This window comes from Scyliorhinus canicula, chromosome 3 (genome assembly GCF_902713615.1).
Source record: "Scyliorhinus canicula chromosome 3, sScyCan1.1, whole genome shotgun sequence".
Classification (NCBI taxonomy): domain Eukaryota; kingdom Metazoa; phylum Chordata; class Chondrichthyes; order Carcharhiniformes; family Scyliorhinidae; genus Scyliorhinus; species Scyliorhinus canicula.
The window spans coordinates 135014331-135035292 of record NC_052148.1 but is presented as its reverse complement, the minus strand read 5'-3'; the positions used below and the strand labels follow the sequence as shown (position 1 = coordinate 135035292).

Genomic DNA, 20962 nt, shown 5'->3' with positions numbered 1-20962 from the left:
AAGGAATGCACATTACAAACATTATTCTGATATATTTTGTTTAACAGGCATTGAAACATTTCTTGAAATGCCCGGTATCTGAAGATGGCCAAGCTATTGAGATGGCCATTGAAGCGGTAAGAGTATTGTAATGGCCTGTTATAAGCAGAGATGAAAGGAAGGCTATTTTTTAATGTTATACGGAACATCAATCCTTTGAAGCTGCAGTAACTATTTTGCAACTAGATGGGAAGAGCTTAATTTTCAGTTTAGAAGAAATTCATAACTTCTCTAAAACAGTAATGAGTGTTAACTAGCACTTACAAGAATAAACAGGCATGTGATATATAGCAGTAACAGGGGTTGTGCCGGCCTACCAGAATATCAGAGTTCTGATACTGATAAGTACATCATTATCCAGCTTGGTTACTGTTCTTTATCCTATTAGAAGGTTGTGCTTGCTTTTGTGATATGAGGATGGTGCTCGTGTAAGGATAGAAGAACCTGCAGCAGTGGTGATTTTTTTTTAAAGTTCTGTTCTTACTTTTGCAAGGTTGGACAAGCCAAGGATGACATGCTAACTAGTCAGCTGATAGACTATCTAATGGGTGAAAGCGATGGAATGCCTAAGGTAACTCTGATCCAGAATTATATGTGCTAGATATTCTATTATTTGTTTTGCATGCTACATTATGTACCTAAATATCTATTAATGTAAGAGCCTAAAAATTCTCTTCAGGTGAGGCAGCGCTTCAAGTGCACCTCCTTCAATCTGGTCGATTGCATTCACTGCTCCCAATGCAGTCTACTCTACATTGGACAGACTAATGGCAGACTAGGTGACTGCTTTGCAGAACACTTTTGGTCCGCCCGCAAGCAAGACCCAGACCTTCCTGTCGCTTGCCATCTCAACTCATCGCCCTGCTGTCACGTCCACATGTTCATCCTTGGCCTGCTGCAGTCTTCCAGTGAAACCCACTGCAAATGGGGAAAACAATCATTTATCAGATCATTAAACACTTAAATAGCAAAATACTGCAGATGCTAGAATCTGAAACAAAATATAGGAAGCTGGAAAAACCTAGCTGGTCTGGCAGCATCCGTAGGGAGAGTGTTTTCTCTCCTTATGGACGCTGTCAGACCTACTAGGTTTTTCCAGATTTCTCTGTTTCTGTTTGTAACCTATCAGATCAGTTCATATTGCGCTGTTTATCATGCAAACTCACAAATGGGACGAACCCAACCAGAACTCAAAACACAGTGTCCAACATTAGATGTGAATGGACTGTATTTGCTAAATAATCCTCAGTGGGCCAAACATTACACTGACAATCAATTTAAGATGGTCTGTCAAGCTCACAGTGTGACACGTGTGTACTGAAAGCTACATACATTGATACACAGGATCCTCTTCCTTGTAGACAGAAAGAACATGTACACACATTGCACTTGTTTCAGCAAAACAAATGACGGTCATTCCCTGACTCATTCCTCAGGACAAGCTGCTTGGTTTAAATTTAGAACAATGCTTGGCAGTTATTGTCAGTCTCCATGGCAATGCCTCTTCCAATCGAATTCACTTGCCAACCAATCAGCACTCTCTTCTCATACAGTACAAATTATTGTTTTTTCCCCTTTAGTATTCTTGCGCAGTGTCTTGATGAGTACAAGATAAAAAGCCTTTTTCAGAAATACTCAACTTCTATACTACCAAATGACAACTTGACTAATGTTTTTTTAAAGTATTTTTATTGGAATTTTCACGTTATTGCAAATATCGCAGCAAAATGAAAAGAGAAGAAAGCCATAGGTATCAATGTAAAGTGGGTACAGCACATAACCAAAGACATTGCAAGCTGGGAACAAACAGGACGAGCTGAATCAGCAACAATATTCCCAATGTGTTCGCTTCACCGATACAAGACCTGCCTGCACCAAAGCAGGAAACAATCAACAAATAGAGTTACATCACTTCAAAGGAAAATAACCGATGAAAGAAAAATCATGGCAACCCCAAAGCTAAGGGGAAGTTACATTATATTGATTCCTCACAATGCAGTTCAACCCTCATCCAGGCCCAGGACAGAATACTACATTTCACCGCAACATCACTCCTGCATCTGAGGAGAGAAAATAGGAAATCATTTAGGCATAACGCTTGGTTCATCCCACAACCATCACACATCCAGGTGCCAGACCCAGCCTCACTCGGCTCCCCCCACAGGGACCCACAGAGAGCTGGAGAAAACTCATATTTGTATTTAAACTCTATACATTAAAATGACACGGACTTTTTTCTTACTTTGTTCTCTGGATATTTTATTTTATTCTTTCATGAGATGTGGATATCACTGGCAAGGCCAGCATTTGCTACCCAACCCCTAATTGCCCTGGAGCTGAGTGGCTTGCCAGGCCATTTCAGAGGGCAGTAAAGATTAATCCACATTACTGTGGATTTGGAGTCGCATGCAGGACAGATGGTAGATTTCCTTCCCTAAAGGACATTACTGACCAATTGGGTTTATTTTACGATCAATAATGGCTTTAATGGTTTCAAGAACACTATTACTGAGACTAGCTTTTAATTCCTTTTTAATTAATTTTCATTAATTGAACTTAAATCCCACCAGCAACCATGGTAGATTTGAACCCATATCCTCAGAGTATTAGCCTGAATTACTAGATTTCTGGATTACTATTCCACTGACATTACCACTACGTCACAATCTCCCCGAGATGTGGGCAATACTGGCAGGATTTAATTTACTGTCAGTCACTAATTGATGGACCACCTCCTTGTGACAATACCAACTGCATGGCATTGGGCAGATATGGAATTCCAGGATTGTAACCCATTAACAATGAAGCTACTGTGATTTGTGTCCAAATCAGGATGCTGCATGAAGGGAAACTGGAGATGTGGTTGTTCTCATGAGATTGTGCCCCTGTCCGCTATGGTGAAAGTTATGAGGCTGGGAGGTGTTGTCAAACACCTGGGAAAAACGTATTTAACTTAAATTAGACTTAATAGACAAGAAGGACAAAAGGAAAGAAACAAAATGGGGTTATGGTCTGAAATTTTAAATTCTGTGTTGAGACCGGAACGGTTGTGAAGTGCCAAATTGAAAGATGGGGTTCTATTTTTCAAATTGAACTTAATTTCCTATTCTTTGCATGTTTATGTTTTTCTTTTTTTTTGTCTTCTTTTTGCTTTCAGACAACAGCACAAACTAAGCACATCTTTTGTTTCTTTGTGTCCATTTTGCCTTATTAACATTCCCTTTGGTCCTGTAAGACTAGCTCATACGTCATTCAATCTCTCCAGTCTCCCGCCCTATCACAGACCCCTTTTGGTCTTGCCCCAACTATCCTTGCTTAAAACTATTACATCTGTAACATTTCCCAATTCTTCCTCGCAAAGTTAGGTATATGCACCTGCGTATACCTAAAGCTTTCTTCCAGCGCCTGACCAAATCTTGCCCAACTCCTTCAAAATCGCAAATTGCCCTCCCAAAAACAATTTCCTTAATCCCATTTGTTCTCATCGCCAAAACCTTGCATCCATCCTCCCCCTGACCCAGCTCTCAGCCTAAAATGCTGTCTAAACTGGCTCCAGATCTTCAGCATGGCCACCACCACTGGACTCACCAAATATTTCCCTGGGGCCATCGGGAGCGGTGCCTTTGCCAGCGCTTGCAACCCCGATCCCCTGCAAGAGCGCACCTCCATCCTCTCCCATAAAACACCCCCCCCCCCCCTTGCTCCAACCCTGAACCTTCTCTGCATTTGCTGCCCAATAATAATACAACTAATTTGGGAGACGTAATCCCCCCCATCCCACCTGCCGTCCCCTCTGCAGTATCACCTTCCTAATCCTAGCCACCTTCCCCGCCCGCACAAACGAGGATATTAGCCTATCCACTCCCCCGAAAAAGCACCGTGGACAAAAAGACCGGCAGGCATTGAAACAAGAACAGGAATCGCGGCACCCTGCCCGCCAACGACGGGGGATATTGTCCCACCTCAACAAGTCAGCCTTCACCCTCCCCACCAAGCTAGTGAAGTTAAAGTTCCGAAGCCTTGCCAATTGTGGGCTACCTGCACCCCCAGATACCTAAACTGAGACGCCGCCAAGCAAAATGCAGAATCCCCTCCCGGAGGGGAGACCACAAAATAATCACTTTTTCCTAAATTCAATTTATACCCCGAAAGCGTCCCAAATCTCTGTAGCAACCCCATTATACTCCCCGCCGAAGAGCTCGGCTCCAAATAGACAGCAACAAATCATCTGTACCCTATGATCCACCCACCCCCCTCTCCCCCTTCACTATCCCCTTCCACAAACCCGAGCTCCTCAGCGCAATAGCCAAGGGCCCCATAGCCAATGCAAACAGAAGGGGGGACATGGGGCATCCCTGCCTTGTACCCCATGCAATGCAAAATACCCCGAGTCCATACTATTTGTGCGCACGTTCGCCATCCGCTCCTTATGTAGCAGCTGCACCCATGCCATAAATTTCGGCCCAATTCCAAATTTCTTAATACCGTTATCAAATAACTCCACTCCACCCCATCAACCGCCTTCTCTGCATCCAGCGCCACCACCACTATCATCTCCCTCCCCTCTGCTGGAGACCCCATAACGTTCAACAACCTCCTCCCATTCAACCTCTTCCCTTTGCAAACCCCATCTGGTCCTCCTCGATCACCTTTGGGAGGCTTCCTTTCAACCTTAACGCCAACACCGTTGCCAGATTCCTGGCATCTACATTCAGCAGAGATATGAGTCTATATGACCCACACCCCACCAGATCCTTATCCTTCTTTAGCAACAGCGAGATGGAAGCTTGTCTCATTGTTTGCGGCAAGACACCCCTAACTATCAAACGTTCCCACCATTAACGTCCCCAGCCTATCTTTAAATAGAATAAATCCCAAAAGACATGCTGTTAGGTGAATTCTGAATTCTCCCTCTGTGTACCCAAACAGGTGCCGGAATGTGGCGACTAGGGACTTTTCACAGTAACTTCATTGCAGTGTTAATGTCAGCCTACTTGTGACAATAAAGATTATTATTATCATTATTAAATCTTTTTATAAAATTCGACCTGAAACCCATTGGGTCCCGCCACCTTCCCAGCTTGCATCCTCCCAATCGCCACTTTCACCTCCCCCACCAGCTCCTCATACCCTGCCCTCTTCACCTCCCCCAACCTCAGACACTCCACCCCTCCAAGAAATTCCCTCATCCCCCGTTCCTTCTCCGGTGGCTCTGACCTCTATAGATCCCTATGGAACTCCTCAAAAATCTTATTAATCTGTTCCGGAGCCACCACCAACACCCCTTCTTGTGCCGCACCCAAACTATCTCCCTCGCTGCGGCCTCCCTACAGAGCTGACCTGCCAACATCTACCCTACCTTCTCCCGTACTCATAGACAGCCCCCCTCGCCCTTCTCAACTGACACACTGCTTTCCCCGTGGACAATAAGTCAAATCTTGTCTGCAGCTCATTCCTCTTTGTCACGAGTACCTCCCATCCACCTCCAAAATCTCTCCTATCAGTCATTAGCATTCCTCCCTCTGCTCTCTATCCACTTTAGCCTTAAATTAGATCCCCCCCCCCCCCATCTCCACCGCCTTCAGTGCCTCACAGACCACCGATTGTGAGACCTCCCCCGTGCAATTAAACTCCTCATACTCCTTAATCAACTTTCCTATGGTGTCACAGGAGCTCGGGTGCACCTGTAACCACACATTCATTCTCCACCCTGGCCTCAGGGCTGTCCCCTTCTCCAGAACCACATCCATCCAATGCGGAGAATGATCCGAGATCATGTTTGCCAAATATTCTGACCTCTTAATCCCAGCCAACAGCACCTTTCCCACCACAAAAAAGTCAATCCTCGAATACACCTTGTTCACCGGGGAGAAAAACAAATACTCCCGATCCCTTGGTTGTAAAATCTTCCAAGGATCCACACCTCCCATCTCCCTCGTGAACCCAGCCAATGCCTTCATTCCCCCCCCCCCCCCCCCCCCCAATCGAATGGGTCTGCGAGCGTGGCTGGGACCTGTCTATCTTCGGTTCCAACACTAGGTCCTAATTAGTACAATATACACCTGCCAGCACCACCAGCCTCCCCTCCAAAGCACCTGTCACCACCGTCTCTATCTGAAACCTCACCCTCTTGCCCACCAATATTGCCATCCCCAGGGCCCTACTATCAAATTCCGAATGAACCACCTGACTCACCAACCTGACTTCGACTCACTTGATCCTTCACCCTCAACTGGGTCTCCTGCAATATCACCACATCAGCTTTTAAACTCTTCAAGTGCGCGAAAACTCTCGATTTCTTCACCGGTGCCCCTAACCCCCTCACATTCCAAGACACTATTCTGACCGGGAGGGGGGTCTCACTTTCTTCCCGTCCCTCCTATTCACCATCACCATAAACCCAGGCCCTGCCCATCCGGCCAGGCCCACCCCATCCTTTTATTACCGTTGAACCCCTCCCCCAAACCCTCCCAGAATCTCCCCATCCACTTCCTCTTGCAAACACCTCACCCAGTATCGTCCCCTCCCCCCACAATTCACACCTTACAGGTCCATTGAAACCTGCTCAACCAGACTCCAATGACCGCAGTCCCTCCCCTTGCCCTTCACTCACCAACTTTTGTTTGCTATTGTGGTGACCCCTGCCAGAGCCCCCCTCCTCAGTAACCCAGCCCCAAAAAAACCACCTCCCTTATATCAAAGAACAATACAGAACCGCACCTCTAAAAAAAAACAGAACCCGACACACATGTAAACAAATGTAAACAAACCCCTGCATTCAAAAAACTGAGAAACAAAACCCCAATCAAATAAAAAACCCTTGATAAGAAAAACACTATCCCGTCCCCACCAACCAAGTCCAAATCCCAACTATCACCTCAGTCCGAGTCTTTCAGCCTTAACGAATGCCTTCACAGTCTCAAAATAGAAATCCCTCGAGTTGTGCGTCACTCTCAACTTCGCAGGCTATACCACTCCAAATCTCACTCTACTGCCGTGCATGACGCCGTCACCCGTTCAAAGGCCACCTGCCTTCTCCCCAGCTCTGCCGCCAGGTCCCAGTATATTCGTATACCAGCGTCTTCCCACTTAACCGCCTGTCTCTACTTCGCACGGTTCAAGACCTTCTCCTTCACGTGGAACGTGTGAAAGCAGACTATAACCGCCCTTGGTGGCTCATTTGATTTAGGCTTCGGCCTAAGTGACTGATGTGCCCTGTCCAACTTGTAGCAGGAGGGATCTCCACCACCCCCATCAACTCTGCAAACACCTTTCCAAAGTTCTGGGTTGGCCTCAGGCCCTCCACCCCCTCAGGAAGGCCCATGCTTCTCAGATCTTGACTCCGTGACCTATTCTCTGGGTCCTCCACCTTAGCTCTGAGCCCATTGCTGGCCTCCGGCACCCCCCGCAGCTCCTCGCCCATCAAGGTGAACTGGTCGCTGTGTTGCGACAATGCCTCCTCCACCCCCTTCAACTTCTTGGCAAACATTTTCCTCACTGCCACCTTTACCAGGGCAATCGCCTCCGCCACCCACTCTTTCATCGCAGGCATCATCTCCCTCCAAAGTACCTCCATATGCTTGGGCAAACAGCATCTCGAACTCCACCAACATAACATCAGTCAGAGTTTCCTACGTCGGGAGATGCCCCACCCGTCAAACCAGCCCCTGCCATCTTTCTGCCTGCAGGACTCAGCCTCACTCGATGGCAGACTTTCTATCGCCCCCTTCTTCCCAGCACCCTTCTTCTAGGTCTTCGACATTTCATGTCTTTATCGAGTCAGGATCTCTATAGTGCAGAACGAGGCCATTCGGACATCAAATCTGCACCAACCCTTGGAAAGAGTACCCTATCTAGGCCTATGCCCTGACTTTATCCCTGTAACCCAGTAACGCACTAAGGGGCAATTTAACATGGCCAATCCACCAAACCTGCACATCTTTGGACTATGGGAGGAAACTGGAGCACGCAGAGGAAACCACGCAGCCGCAAGGAGAAAGTGCAAACTCCAGTCACCCTAGACCGGAATTGAACCCGGGTCCCTGGTGCTGAGGCAGCAGTGCTAACCACTGTGCCCCCCCCCCCCCCCCCCCTCCTTTATAACTTCCCACATCAACTCATTCACAAACTACCCCTGAAACCGGGCATAAAAGTCCAATAAACAGAGACTCTAGCAGGAGCCACCTTATGTGCAACCTCCACCTATATGTCGCCACTTGAAGCCCCAACCTCCACATTTAACTCTTCCTATCTCCACAGATGTTGCTTGACCTGCTGAGTGTTTCCAGTATTTTCTGCTTTTATTTTAGGAGCCTTTGAAGTTTAACTGGTTATTTTCAAAAACTATTTTAAGCCTGAGAATATTAGAACAGCTATTTGATGATCAGGACAGTGAGAACAATTCACTATTTTACAAATGCTTAAGTGTTTTTGTTAAGCACATTTTATGTTTGCTCGTTTCCCAAAGGAATAATGGGCAGTAACAAAGTCCTGTATTTCTTCCATCAGTTAGTCGATTTCAAAAATACCAACCTTTAGCTCTGGGAGGAGGGTTGTCAAGACATTGATGTCTGGCAGAACATATTTAGCATATTTTTAAAACTCTGCTTTAAGACAAATTCAATCATGAGATTAGGACACTGAAAGGGATTCTTTATGAATTTTATGTGCAATTATTAATTGTTAAATGACGGAAATACACAGATGTGTATTTAAAATTCAATACTGTTTTCCTGCCCCCCCCCCCCCCTTCTGTCTTCTCGCTTTGCCAATATAGGATGCAAAGTACCTTTTCCGACTGTATATGGCATTGAAGCAATATCGAGAAGCAGCTAGAACAGCCATAATCATTGCCAGAGAAGAACAATCTGCAGGTATAATTATCTATGCAATAAAAAAAAGCTATGTGGAAACCTGTATCTTTTTCTCTTTGAGAGCAAACCTTGAAAAAATATTCCACTGCTACAGCAACTAATGTGTTTATCGTCATTCTGGAATAACTCCATCAAAGTTAAGCTTTTAATTGGCAAGATTCTTGTGAGTGCTTTTGTTGATAGTGTTACAATTCAAGTTTCTCCCTATACTTTTGTTCCCAACACCACCTATGAACTGACATTGAAAGTGGTACACAAAGTAATCTGGGATAGTAAACTCTCTGAATAATACATATATTGTTTTAAAATCGTGCCCACACAGTTTGCAACTATTTCAGGATGAATGAATATTAGCTGCACAATGGGATTTAATTTTTAGAGAATTGCTCTTGCAAGATCTATCAAGTGAGAAGACTATGTCATATAATTCACTAAATTGCCAAAAGGATTTTGGTTGACATGCATTCACAGTGAAGTGAATCCACATAATGTGACAGCTTTGATTCCCTGTATGAAAAGATTAAACCGTCAGACCGGACAGTTGAGTTGCTTTCGTCAGCGTCCAGTGGAAATTCTTCTGACTAAAGATGGAGAAATGCTTTGCAGAAGGGGAATAATTGTCTGTTCTCTACCAGTGAAAGTCTTTGAGGAATTATTGAGGAATGCAATTTCAAGCATTTGCTGATTTTGTGTTTCAATCTTGCCTACTGAAAATTCATCTGCAAATAATCTGATTGTAAGTGACCAGTCCGAGAAACTCAATTTTTTTTAAAATCCAATAACCCTAAATCCACAGAGAACTTGATGTCTGTCAGATTAATAGCCCAACAGGTTATATTCTAATTGCCAAAAGGTAAACTGAAAAATTCAATGTATGTGGCAGAAATTGAGACTGCAGTGAGATTTACTGCAACTTTTGTTTTGTTTCAGGAAACTACAGGAATGCACATGATGTGCTATTTAGTATGTATACAGAGCTCAAAGCACAGAAAATCAAAATTCCCTCTGAAATGATAACAAACCTCATGATTCTACACAGCTACATTCTAGTGAAGGTAGGAAACTAAAACCACTCATGTATTCTAAAGGATGGATGTTTTAGTGCCTGGTGAGCACAGTACTACATGATTTCTGGGCATTGGTAGTTTGAAATATTCAAGTGTTTTAACAGTCAACTCAATTAGTGTGTTCCATTGTCTTCATGTAAGTGCACCACTCTGAATATAAAGGGTTTTTATGAGCTATCAATGGGAAAATGGTGCCAATTGTTAAGATGGTAGTTCTCCTGCTGCACTTTATGTGCAAATAGAAAATTCATGATTTACCATAACTTCAAAATATGCCACATATCAAAGTCAATGGTCATGTGAAGAAAGAAGATGAAGAATTGCTGGTTTATCCTATACCATCAATTTTATACCAACAACCCTACTGAATCCCTCATCTGAATTGGGGTGGTGGAATTCTTTATGTATTTCCTCAACGAGAGAGAAGGAAAATTCTTGAACAAATCAACCTTTTGTCCACCTTAGTGGGCACGATTTGAACAGGTTAGTTAGATATTCATTTGAGGATATGAACAGGTTATTAGAAAAATGGTCCACAGCATAGAAGGTGGTTGTCCTATTTCAGGGAACGCATTAGTAGAATTAAACAATTAGCAGGAATTATTTAAACTTACAAATTCAAGGAGTTAATGGACTTTGTCACTGAGGTTGAGACAATCCAATCAGTGCGTTCACCACCTCTCCCTTCCACTAGCCTACCCAGTTAAACTTCTTTTAAAGCTCTCACCCCATCCCTCCTGCTCTAGCCCTGAACTCACAACTTTCTCTAGTTTCTCTCCCATCCGCCCTCATACCCTCCCTGAGCTCATACTGTCCTTGAGAACCCATGCCCTGTTCCCCTGATCATATTGATTCCTCAACTTCTCCTCACCTTAGCAAACATTTTAAACCATTTTCTCCCTTCAGATGTTGTCCTTCTCTCCTTTAAATCTGCTGTCATCGCCCCTCTCCTCAAAAAAATAAGTCTTGAACCTACTGTCCTTGCAAACTACTGCCCATCACCAACCACCCTTTCCTTTCCAACATGTTGTTGCCTCCCAAATCTGTTCACATCTTTCCAGGAATTCCACGTTTGAAACCCTACAATAAGGTTTCCACCCTTGCAACAGTACTGAAATTATTCTTACAGGATGTCATTTGTGACTTTGACGTAACTGTGACAAAGATAAACTTTCCTTCTTCATCCTTCTCAACTTGTGTGCAGCCTTTGATGCAATTGACAACACCATCCTCCACCATTGCCTCTCCACTGTCGTCCATCTGGGTAGGACTGTTACCACCATGTTCCCTTACTATTAATCTAATCATGGTCAGAGAATCACTTGCAAAGGCTTCTCTTCCTAATCCTACATACTATCCCCCCAGGATCTAACCTTGATCTCCTCCAAGTTCTCATCTACTTGCCGCCCCTCAACAATATCATGTGAAGGCAGTGTTAGTTTTCGCGTGCATACTGATGGCACACAGTTCTGCCTCACCACCATTTCTCTTGACTCCTCGACCGTTGCTAAATTATCAGACTGTTTATCCGACATCTCTTACAGGTTTGGCAGAAAATTCCTCTCATTGAATATTGGGAGACAAGCCGTTATTTTAGGCCCCCACTCCAGCTGACAACTCTATCCTTGTCCCTTGCAACAGTTTGAGCATAAGCCAGCCTGTTTGTAAATTTAGTGCCATGTTTGACCCTGAGATGAACGTCTGACCTTCTATTTGGGCCATCATTGACTGTTCCAGTGCACTCCTGGCTGGTCTCCCACAATCTACCCTCTGTAAACTTGAGGTCATCCAAAGCTTTGCTGCTCGTGCTTTCACTTGCAACGACCATTCCCCAGCAGCTCTGTGCTCAGTGACTTACATTAGCACCCGGCGAGACAACATCTTTATTTTAAAATTCTAATCTTGATTTCAATTACTTCTGTGCACTTGCTCCCATCTCCATGATCTCCTTCAGCCCCACAATTCTCTGAGACATCTGTACTCAACTAAATTTGGCCCCTTGAGCATCCCAAATTTTAATCACTCCTCCATGGTGGCCATGGTTTCAGTTGCCTATGCCCTAAGCTCTGGAATACCCTACCTTTCCGCCTCTCTTCCTTGCATTCCCCTCTTTAAGACACCTTAAACCTACCTCTTTGGTCATCTGACGTAATATATCCTTATGTAGCTCACACTTTATTTTATAAAGCTCGTACGAAGCACCTTAGGATGTTTCATGAAGGTGCTATGCAGATGTGTTGTTTTGCTCCTATTTTATTAATTGAAGAGTTATTTTCTCTTTGTAGACTCATGTTAAACGTGGAGACCACATGAAAGGAGCAAGGATGCTCATCCGAGTTGCAAACAACATAAGCAAGTTTCCATCTCGTAAGTAGCTTGTGTGAAAATTGTGATTACCAACAAGACAGTTGAATGCCATGGTTTATAGTTCTTCACAAAAATCCAATCCAATTTCATTATTGCGAACAGTTGATATTTTATTGTAAGAGATGGGACCTATTGGAAGGTATACTTTGGTAGGGAAACTTCTTTTCCTCTCTCTGGAAAAACGCGACAGTCTCTAAAAATTGGTTCAAGCTTCCATGTTGACATGGGTGGCACGGTAACACAGTGGTTAGCACTGTTGCTTCACAGCGCCAAGGTCCCAGGTTCGATTCCCGGCTTGGGTCACTGTCTGTGCAGAGTCTGCACGTTCTTCCTGTGTCTGCGTGGGTTTCCTCCAGGTGCTCCGGTTTCCTCCCATTAGTCCCAAAAGATGTGCTATTAGGTGAAATGGACATTCTGAATTTGCCCTCTGTGTACCTGAACAGGCGCCGGAATATGGCGACCAGGGGATTTTTACAGTAACTTCATTGCAGTGTTAATGTAAGCCAACTTGTGACAATACAGATTATTATTATTGCATTACTAAGAGTGTGTCATTTTCATCTATACAAGTGTCTAGTAAGGGCTTGCAAATGACCCTCAGCATGACATAAACTAAAATGTGACCTGGAGCTAAAGTAATGGATAGGATATTCATCCTGACATCTTGCGTACATGTATTGTATTGATTAGAAAGGTTCAAACAGGGGAATTGTCATAGGATAAACTACTAGCTCCTAGAAATAAAGTATATTGACAAGTGCTCGGAGATAGGGGGCAGTCCTGGTCAGACAACTGCCTTCTTCCAATGGAAGATGGAACAGGAACGAGCAAGGAAGACCAGGGAAGCGGTAACATTTCAGCTACAGAACAGAATACTGCCATCATATACCACTGAGATTAACACACTCTGTGCCAGCCATCCATTCGTTCTCTGGGATCAGTGAATCACTCTCACTGGTCGTATACTTTTCTTGTCTAATTTGATGTTGCATCATATTTAAATTGTTGCTTCTTAATAAACTACCTTGAAGTCACTTCACCCATCTTAGGTAATCTGTGATTCATAAAGCCTAAATCTTACAAACTGGTGTCAGGAGTGGATTCATAGCGATCGAGGTATCATTGGCTTGAGAAGCAACAGTCTTAGATTGCAGTTAAATGCATGTGTAGTAGTTATTTAGTGAAGCCAGGAGTTCACAAGGGCATTATCATATGCCAGGGGAAACTGATAGAGAATCTGACTGAAAAAACAGGTGCCCGGGAGTGAGCGATATCCTGGCAGCTGTAGAAGATTATGGCAGTGATTACGAGTGTATTTTTGATGGGCTTTCTAAGGAAGTTCAGAAAGGAATAAAGAATGTTCAGAATAAGGTCGCTATGGTGCATATGTGTACTTTACAGCTGAATAAAAACTATAATGAATTCAGGGAATGGATTGGATTTGTTTTATTTTATTGTCACATGTACCGAGGTACAATGAAAAGTATTGTTCTGCGTACAGTTCAGACAGATCATTCTGTACATGAAAAGAAAGTACATAGGGCAAACATAAAATACATAATGTAAATACATAGACACAGGCATCGGGTGAAGCATACTACTCGGTAGAGATGTGTGAAGAGATCAAATCAGTCCATAAGAGGGTCATTTAGGAGTCTGGTAATAGCGGGGAAGAAGCTGTTTTTGAATCTGTTTGTGCGTGTTCTCAGACCGTATCTCCTGCCCGATGGAAGAGGTTGGAAGAGTGAATAAGCCAGGTGGGAGGGGTCTTTGATTATGCTGCCTGTTTTTCCAAAGCAAAGGGAGGTGTAGATAGAGTCAGTGGATGGGAGGCGGGTTTGTGTGATGGACTGGGCTGTGTTCACGACTCTCTGTAGTTTCTTGCAGTCTTGGGCCGAGCAGTTGCCATACCAGGCTGTGATGCAGCCAGATAGGATGCTTTCTATGGTGTATCTGTAAAAGTTGGTAAGAGTCAATGTGGACATGCCAAATTTCCTCAGTTTACTGAGAAAGTATAGGTGATGTTGTGTTTCTTGGTTGTAGCGCCAACATGGGTGGACCAGGACAGATTGTTGATGTGCACACCTAGGAATTTGAAGCTGTCAACCTCGGCCCTGTGGATGCGGACAGGGGTGTGTACAATACTTTGCTTTCTGAAGTCAATGACCAGCTCTTTAGTTTTGCTAACATTGAGGGAGAGATTGTTGTTACACCACTCCACTAGGTTCTCTATCTCCCTCCAGTCCTATCATCAGCAGACTTGTAGATGGAGTTGGAGCTAAATCTTTCCATTGTATATAGGGAGTACAGAGGAGGCTAAGTGCGCAGTATTGAGGGCTATCTTGGAGGAGGTGTTGGTTATTATTACTGATTGTGGTCTGTGGGTCTGAAGGTAGAGGATCCAGTTGCAGAGGGAGGAGCCAAGTCCTAGGTTTAGGAATTTTGATATGAGCTTGGCTAGGATTATGGTGTTGAAGGCAGAACTGTAGTCCATAAATAGGAGTCTGATGTAGGAGTCCTTGTTGTCGAGATGCTCTAGGGATGAGTGTAGGGCCAGGGAGATAGCGTTTGCTGTCGACCGGTTGTGGCGGAATGAATTAATTATGCGAATGGGTCGATAAATTGCAAGAAGAAAGTGATGGTTGGCAGGAAAGCAGTGCTGTCCTGTACAATCAGTTAATCTGTGAACAGGAGGCACCATGATGGAGCGCATTATACAAGGGGGGAAAACTAGACCAAACACAAATAAAATATGGAGTTACAAATACAAAATACCAGATTAAGTAAAGAGTTAGAAAATGCAAGATACGACTTCCGGTGGCGGCTATGAGGGAGTAAGTCGCACATTTGGTGGCTCTCGCTCCGGAATGACTTTAAGACCCTTTTCCCTGACTTTTTTGAACTTTTGAGCGCTGGAGTGAAAAGCAATAGCACTCTAGATCTGAATCCATACAGAGTTGTATGGACTTAAGGGGCGAATAAGGGGCTGAACAAAGGTGGTGTGGAAGCTCAAGTGGGAGGAAAGATGGCCGATGAATGGACCACGGAAAGAACGGAGCAGGCAGCACTGGACAACATGCTGCAGGTCATGAAAGAGAGCTTCGCAGCACTGAAGCTGGATAATTTGGAACCGCTCCAGAAAGCGGTGGAGCGACTTGACCAGAGGCTGGATGCTCAGGATAAGAAGGTCCAGGCACTGGAGAAGACAGTGGAAGAGCAGGCGGATTTCCAAACGGTAGCAGACGTGGAAATTAGTAAGTTGAAGGAGCAGCAAGCAAGGCTGATGGACAAGCTGGAGGACCTGGACAGCAGGTCTCGCCGGCAGATTCTGAGAATCATTGGGCTCCCGGAGGGGGCCGAGGGAGCGGATGCCATGGCATATGTGGCAGACATGCTGCAGAAGCTGGTGGGGGATGATTTCTTCCCGCATCCGTTGGAGCTGGACAGGGCACACAGAGTGCAGGCGAGGCAGCCACCGGGGGGTGGATGATCTGCTGAAGAGGGAGGGAACTGAACCAGGTTACAGGGAAGAGGTCGGGGGTGGGAGCTGCCAAGAGGCGGACCAGGGGAGGCGCGGCACATGGGCAGGGGGTGGGCCCAAGAAGGGGGATGGCTGATCGGCATAGTGTGTGTGTGGGGGGGGGGGGGGGGGGGGGGGGCAGGGTGCCCTCCAACCAGGCTGATCACCTGGAATGTTAGAGGATTAAACTGGCCGGTGAAGAGGACACGTGTGTTTGCGCACTTACGGGCTCTGAAGGCGGATGTAATGTTACTGCAGGAGACACATTTGAAAGTGGGGGACCAGATTAGATTACAGAAGGGCTGGGTTAGCCAGGTCTTCCATTCGGGACTGGATGCTAAGACTAGAGGGGTCACGATCATGATTAACAAACGGGTTAAGTTTGAGGTGGACAGTACAGTTGTGGATGGGAGTGGTAGATTTCTTATGGTCCGGGGCAAGCTTGAGGGGGGTGAAGGTGGTTCTAGTGAATGTCTACGCTCCAAACTGGGATGATGTAGACTTCATCAAAAGGCTGCTGGGGAAAATCCCCGACTTGGATTTGCACAAGTTGATTATGGGTGGGGACTTTAATACAGTCCTTGACCCCGACCTAGACCGGTCGTGCTCCGGAACGGGCAGGGTCCCGGCAATGGCAAGGGAACTGAGAGGGTTCATGGAACAAATGGGGGGGGGGGGGGGTAGACCCCTGGAGAATCAGCCGGCCGACGGGGAAGGAGTTCTCGTTCAATTCACACGTTCACAAGGTTTATTCTTGTATGGACTTCTTTATTATGAGTAGGGACTTTTTGGAGGGGGTGAGGGATACTGAATACTCGGCGATCACTATTTCGGACCATGCTCCACATTAGGTCGACCTGCTGGTCTGCAAAGAAAGTTATCAGCGCCCACAATGGAGGTTAGAGGTGGGATTGTTGGCAGAGGAGAGGGTGTGTGAGAGAGTAGGGAAATGCATGCAGGACTACCTGCAGGTCAACGATACAGGGGAAGTCTCAGCAGCGGTGCTCTGGGAGGCGCTGAAGGCGGTGGTGAGAGGGGACAGAACGGATAGGGCAGAGATGGACAGACTGGTGCAGGAGATGACACGGACGGATAGGGAATATGCAGACTCCCCGAGGGCAGAGCTACTTGGGGAACGACGGAGACTGCAGGTGGAGCTGGGAGCGCTATCCACTGGGAAGGCCGTAGAGCAACTCAGAAAGGCCAAGGGCGCGGTGTATGAGTATGGGGAGAAAGCCAGAAGAATGCTTGCGCAGCAACTTAGGAAGAGGGAGGCGGCCAGGGAGATAGGGACGGTAGTGGACAGGGCAGGGAACCGGGTGGGAGACCCGGCAGGACCGAACAGGGTATTCAGGGACTTTTACAGTAAGCTGTATACCTCGGAACCCCCCACGGGGCCGGAGGGGATGAGGCGCTTCTTAGATGGGCTGACCTTCCCAAAGGTGGACAGGGGGATGGTAGAGGGGCTGGGGGCCCCGATTAGAGCTGAAGAAGTAATGGGGGGGCCTGAAAGCCATGCAGTCGGGTAAAGCCCCGGGGCCGGATGGGTATCCAGTGGAGTTCTACAAAACGTTTGCGGGTATACTGGGGCCGGTGCTGGTTAGGGTGTTTAACGAGGCGAGGGACAATGGGGTGTTACCCCCGACGATGTTGCAAGCCACCATCTCGCTGATATTAAAACGGGATAAGGATCCGGAGGTCTGTGGGTCCTATAGGCCAATCTCCCTGATTAATGTAGACGCTAAACTGCTGGCCAAGATCCTGGCGTCCAGAATCGAAGACAGCGTACCGGATGTGATTGTGGAGGACCAAACGGGGTTTGTTAAGGGCAGGCAGCTGGTAGCCAATCTAAGACCGCTACTCAATGTGATTATGATGGTCCCGGAGGGCAGAGAGGTGGAGGTAGTGGTGGCAATGGATGCCGAAAAGGCTTTTGACCGGGTGGAGTGGGACTATTTATGGGAGGTGCTGGGATGGTTTGGGTTTGGAGGGGGCTTTGTGGACTGAGTTAAACTGCTATATCAGGCCCCGGAGGCTAGTGTAAGGACGAACAGGACGACATCTAAGTATTTTAGACTACACCGTGGGACAAGACAGGGATGCCCCCTCTCTCCACTGCTGTTTGCGTTGGCCATAGAACCGCTGGCAATTGCTCTGAGAGCCGCAAGGGGATGGACAGGGGGGTGAAAGAACACAAGGTCTCGCTCTATGCGGACGACCTGCTTTTGTATGTGTCAGATCCAGCGGCAGGGATGGACGGGATTATGGAAATCCTAGGGCAGTAGACAGGTCCCGTCCTTTCCACGCCTTCCACCACGGGGCATCCAGGACAGGGTAATTTCCAGGGCTGAGGTAGGAGAGGGGAGAGTCTCAGATATTTATAAGGAGCTTATGGGAGCGGAGGACACAGGGACCGAGGAACTGAAACTTAAGTGGGAGGAGGAGCTTGGTGGGAGGCGTATGGGCAGACGCTCTGAGGAGGGTAAATGGAACCGCAACATGTGCCAGGCTCGGTCTGATTCAGTTCAAGGTGGTTCACCGGGCCCACATGATGGTGGCCCGGATGAGCAAATTCTTTGGGCTGGATGACAAGTGTGCTAGATGTGGGGGAGGACCAGCGAACCATGTCCACATGTTCTGGGCGTGCCCAAAACTCAGGGGATACTGGCAGGGATTTGCGGACGTCATATCCCGGGTACTGAAAACAAGGGTGGTGATGAGTCCAGAGGTGGCGATTTTTGGGGTGTCGGAGGACCCGGGAGTACAGGAGGGGATAGAGGCCGACGTTGTGGCCTTTGCTTCCCTGATAGCCCGGCGACGAATACTGTTGGCCTGGAGGGACTCAAAGCCCCAAAGACCGAAGTATGGCTGTCGGACATGGCAAGCTTTCTCGGCTTGGAAAAAATCAAGTTCGCCTTAAGGGGATCACTATCGGGGTTCGCCCGGAGGTGGCAAGCATTCATCGACTTCTTCGCGGGGAACTAATCGTCAGCGGGGGGGGGGTAGAATAGTGTAGAGTAGGGGGGAAGAATAGGCGGGTCTATTTGCGAGAGTGGTACTGTTATTTGCACTATGTTTTTTGTAATTGGTATATGCCCACTAATGCATATTGTTACTGTTTACAATGCCAAAAATACCTCTACAATTGTCTGTTTAAAAAAAAGAAAATGCAAGATACTTAATTCAGCAACAATGTCTTGTCTCACATGGGAAGCAGACCATTCCCCAAATGTAGCTAAAAACAAATATCTTCAGGCACAAGTCAATCAACAATGTGTACTTGAGGGGCAGCACAGTGGTTAGCACTGCTGCCTCACGGCGCCGAGGACCCAGGTTCAATCCCGGCCCCAGGTCACTGTCTGTGTGGAGTTTGCACATTCTTTCTGTGTCTGCGTGGGTCTCACCCCCACAGTCCAAAAGATGTGCAGGGTAGGTGAATTAGCCATGCTAAATTGCCCCTTAATTGGAAAATAATAATTGGGTACTCTAGATTTATAACACAAAAACAAACAATGTGTAGCTGTGGTTGCTGTCTCCAAAATCAAGCAGGTGACCCTGGCCTTTGCAGCAAAAAAATAGTTGAAAGCACTTCCCCTCGACATCATCCTTTCTATGTGATCAGGGAATGCCAGTGTGTGTGGTCACACGAGACAGGGGAACCATGCTGAAAGACACGTCGGAGGTGACGGTGGATATGAACGCCAACCCCCTCCTTTTGCCAAAATAGGATCTCACACCCAGGAATTAGGGAAAGGTGACCGTAAACAGATCTTCCTAGCTACTTGCTCCCTAATGTTAAAGCAGCAGGTGGACACTATGACTAAAGGCTTGTTCAAGGCCTTTATGACTCTAGGAACAGCAAGAAAGGCTTATTTCAGATATTTACATCATTTCTCTAGGATTCTAATGTAGTTAAGATGGCAGATCGGGCGAACCCCTGCTGAATTCCAAGGCTCAGTTGTTTTTCTAATAGTCAATATTTTCAGCATGGTACATTTTGACACTCTCTAAAGTAAACACTGTGGAATTACTCAAATTTGGATTAATATTTCACTGCATGTTACCTTGTCTCACGTATTTCTTCAGGGCAGGATGACAATCCTGTGAAACACATTTTATGCCATCAATGATAAGGTGCTTTGTTTGCTATTTGCATTAACTATATGTAGCTCAAAATGTATAACCTCAAACAAACTGCTTCAGAGAGTTTAAGCACTTTATGCAACTTGCACTTTTTATTAAGTACATCACAGAATTTGTACGGCGTAGAGGTGGCCATTCAGTCTATTGTGTCTACACCTGCTCTCTAAATGAGCATATGACTTAGTGTCATTGCTCTGCCTTTTCCCCATATCCCTGCACATTGCTTCTATTCAACTAATCATCTAATGTCCTCTTGAATGCCACAAATGAACCTGCCTCCACCACATTTCTAAGGCAGTATATTCCAACCCCAAACCACTTGTGTGAAAAAGTTTTTTCTCACATCAAATTTGCTTCTTTTGCAGAAGACTTTAATTCTGTGTCCTCTTGTTCTTCATCCTCTTAGAAATGGGAACACTTTCTCTTTATCTATTCTGTACAGTCTCCTCATGACTTTGAACATCTCTTTCAAATATCAAATAAAGCCCAAGATGCAAGATGCTTTATTAACTGCTCTCCCCACCTGTCATACCACTTTCAGTGATCTATGGAAATAAAAACCAAGTCCCCCTGTTCCTGCACCCCCTTAAGAAATTTACTCTTTATTTTATATTGTCTCGCCATGTTATTCTTATCAAAATGCATCACCTCACATTTCTCCGCATTGAACTTCATCTGTCACACATCTGCCCACTCTATCCTTTTGAAGTCTTACACCATCATCCTCACAGTTTACAATACTTCCAAGTTTTGTATCATCCGCAAACTTTGAAATTTGTACCCTGTATACCAAGATCTAGATCATTAATATATATCCGGAAATATATCTTAAGGAATAATACACTCCTCAATATCTTTAAACCATGAATTAAAATGTTATTTTCATGTATCATCTTTTGTCCTTTCATGTGGTATTAGAATACATACCCTGGACTTTAAGTGGCCACATGGGC

At 45.8% G+C, this 20962-nt stretch overlaps 1 protein-coding gene across 3 annotated transcripts in view; it reads left to right on the top strand.

The window, feature by feature from the left end:
- wdr19 (WD repeat domain 19) overlaps window positions 1-20962 on the top strand; it is a 215643-nt gene that overhangs the window by 184663 nt on the left and 10018 nt on the right. For all 3 annotated transcript variants that reach the window (XM_038791401.1, XM_038791400.1, XM_038791402.1), the window contains exons 28-32: window positions 48-116; window positions 533-610; window positions 8816-8912; window positions 9843-9967; window positions 12265-12346. In XM_038791401.1, the coding sequence (XP_038647329.1) occupies window positions 48-116; window positions 533-610; window positions 8816-8912; window positions 9843-9967; window positions 12265-12346 (451 nt within the window). The remainder of the gene's footprint in view (window positions 1-47; window positions 117-532; window positions 611-8815; window positions 8913-9842; window positions 9968-12264; window positions 12347-20962) is intronic.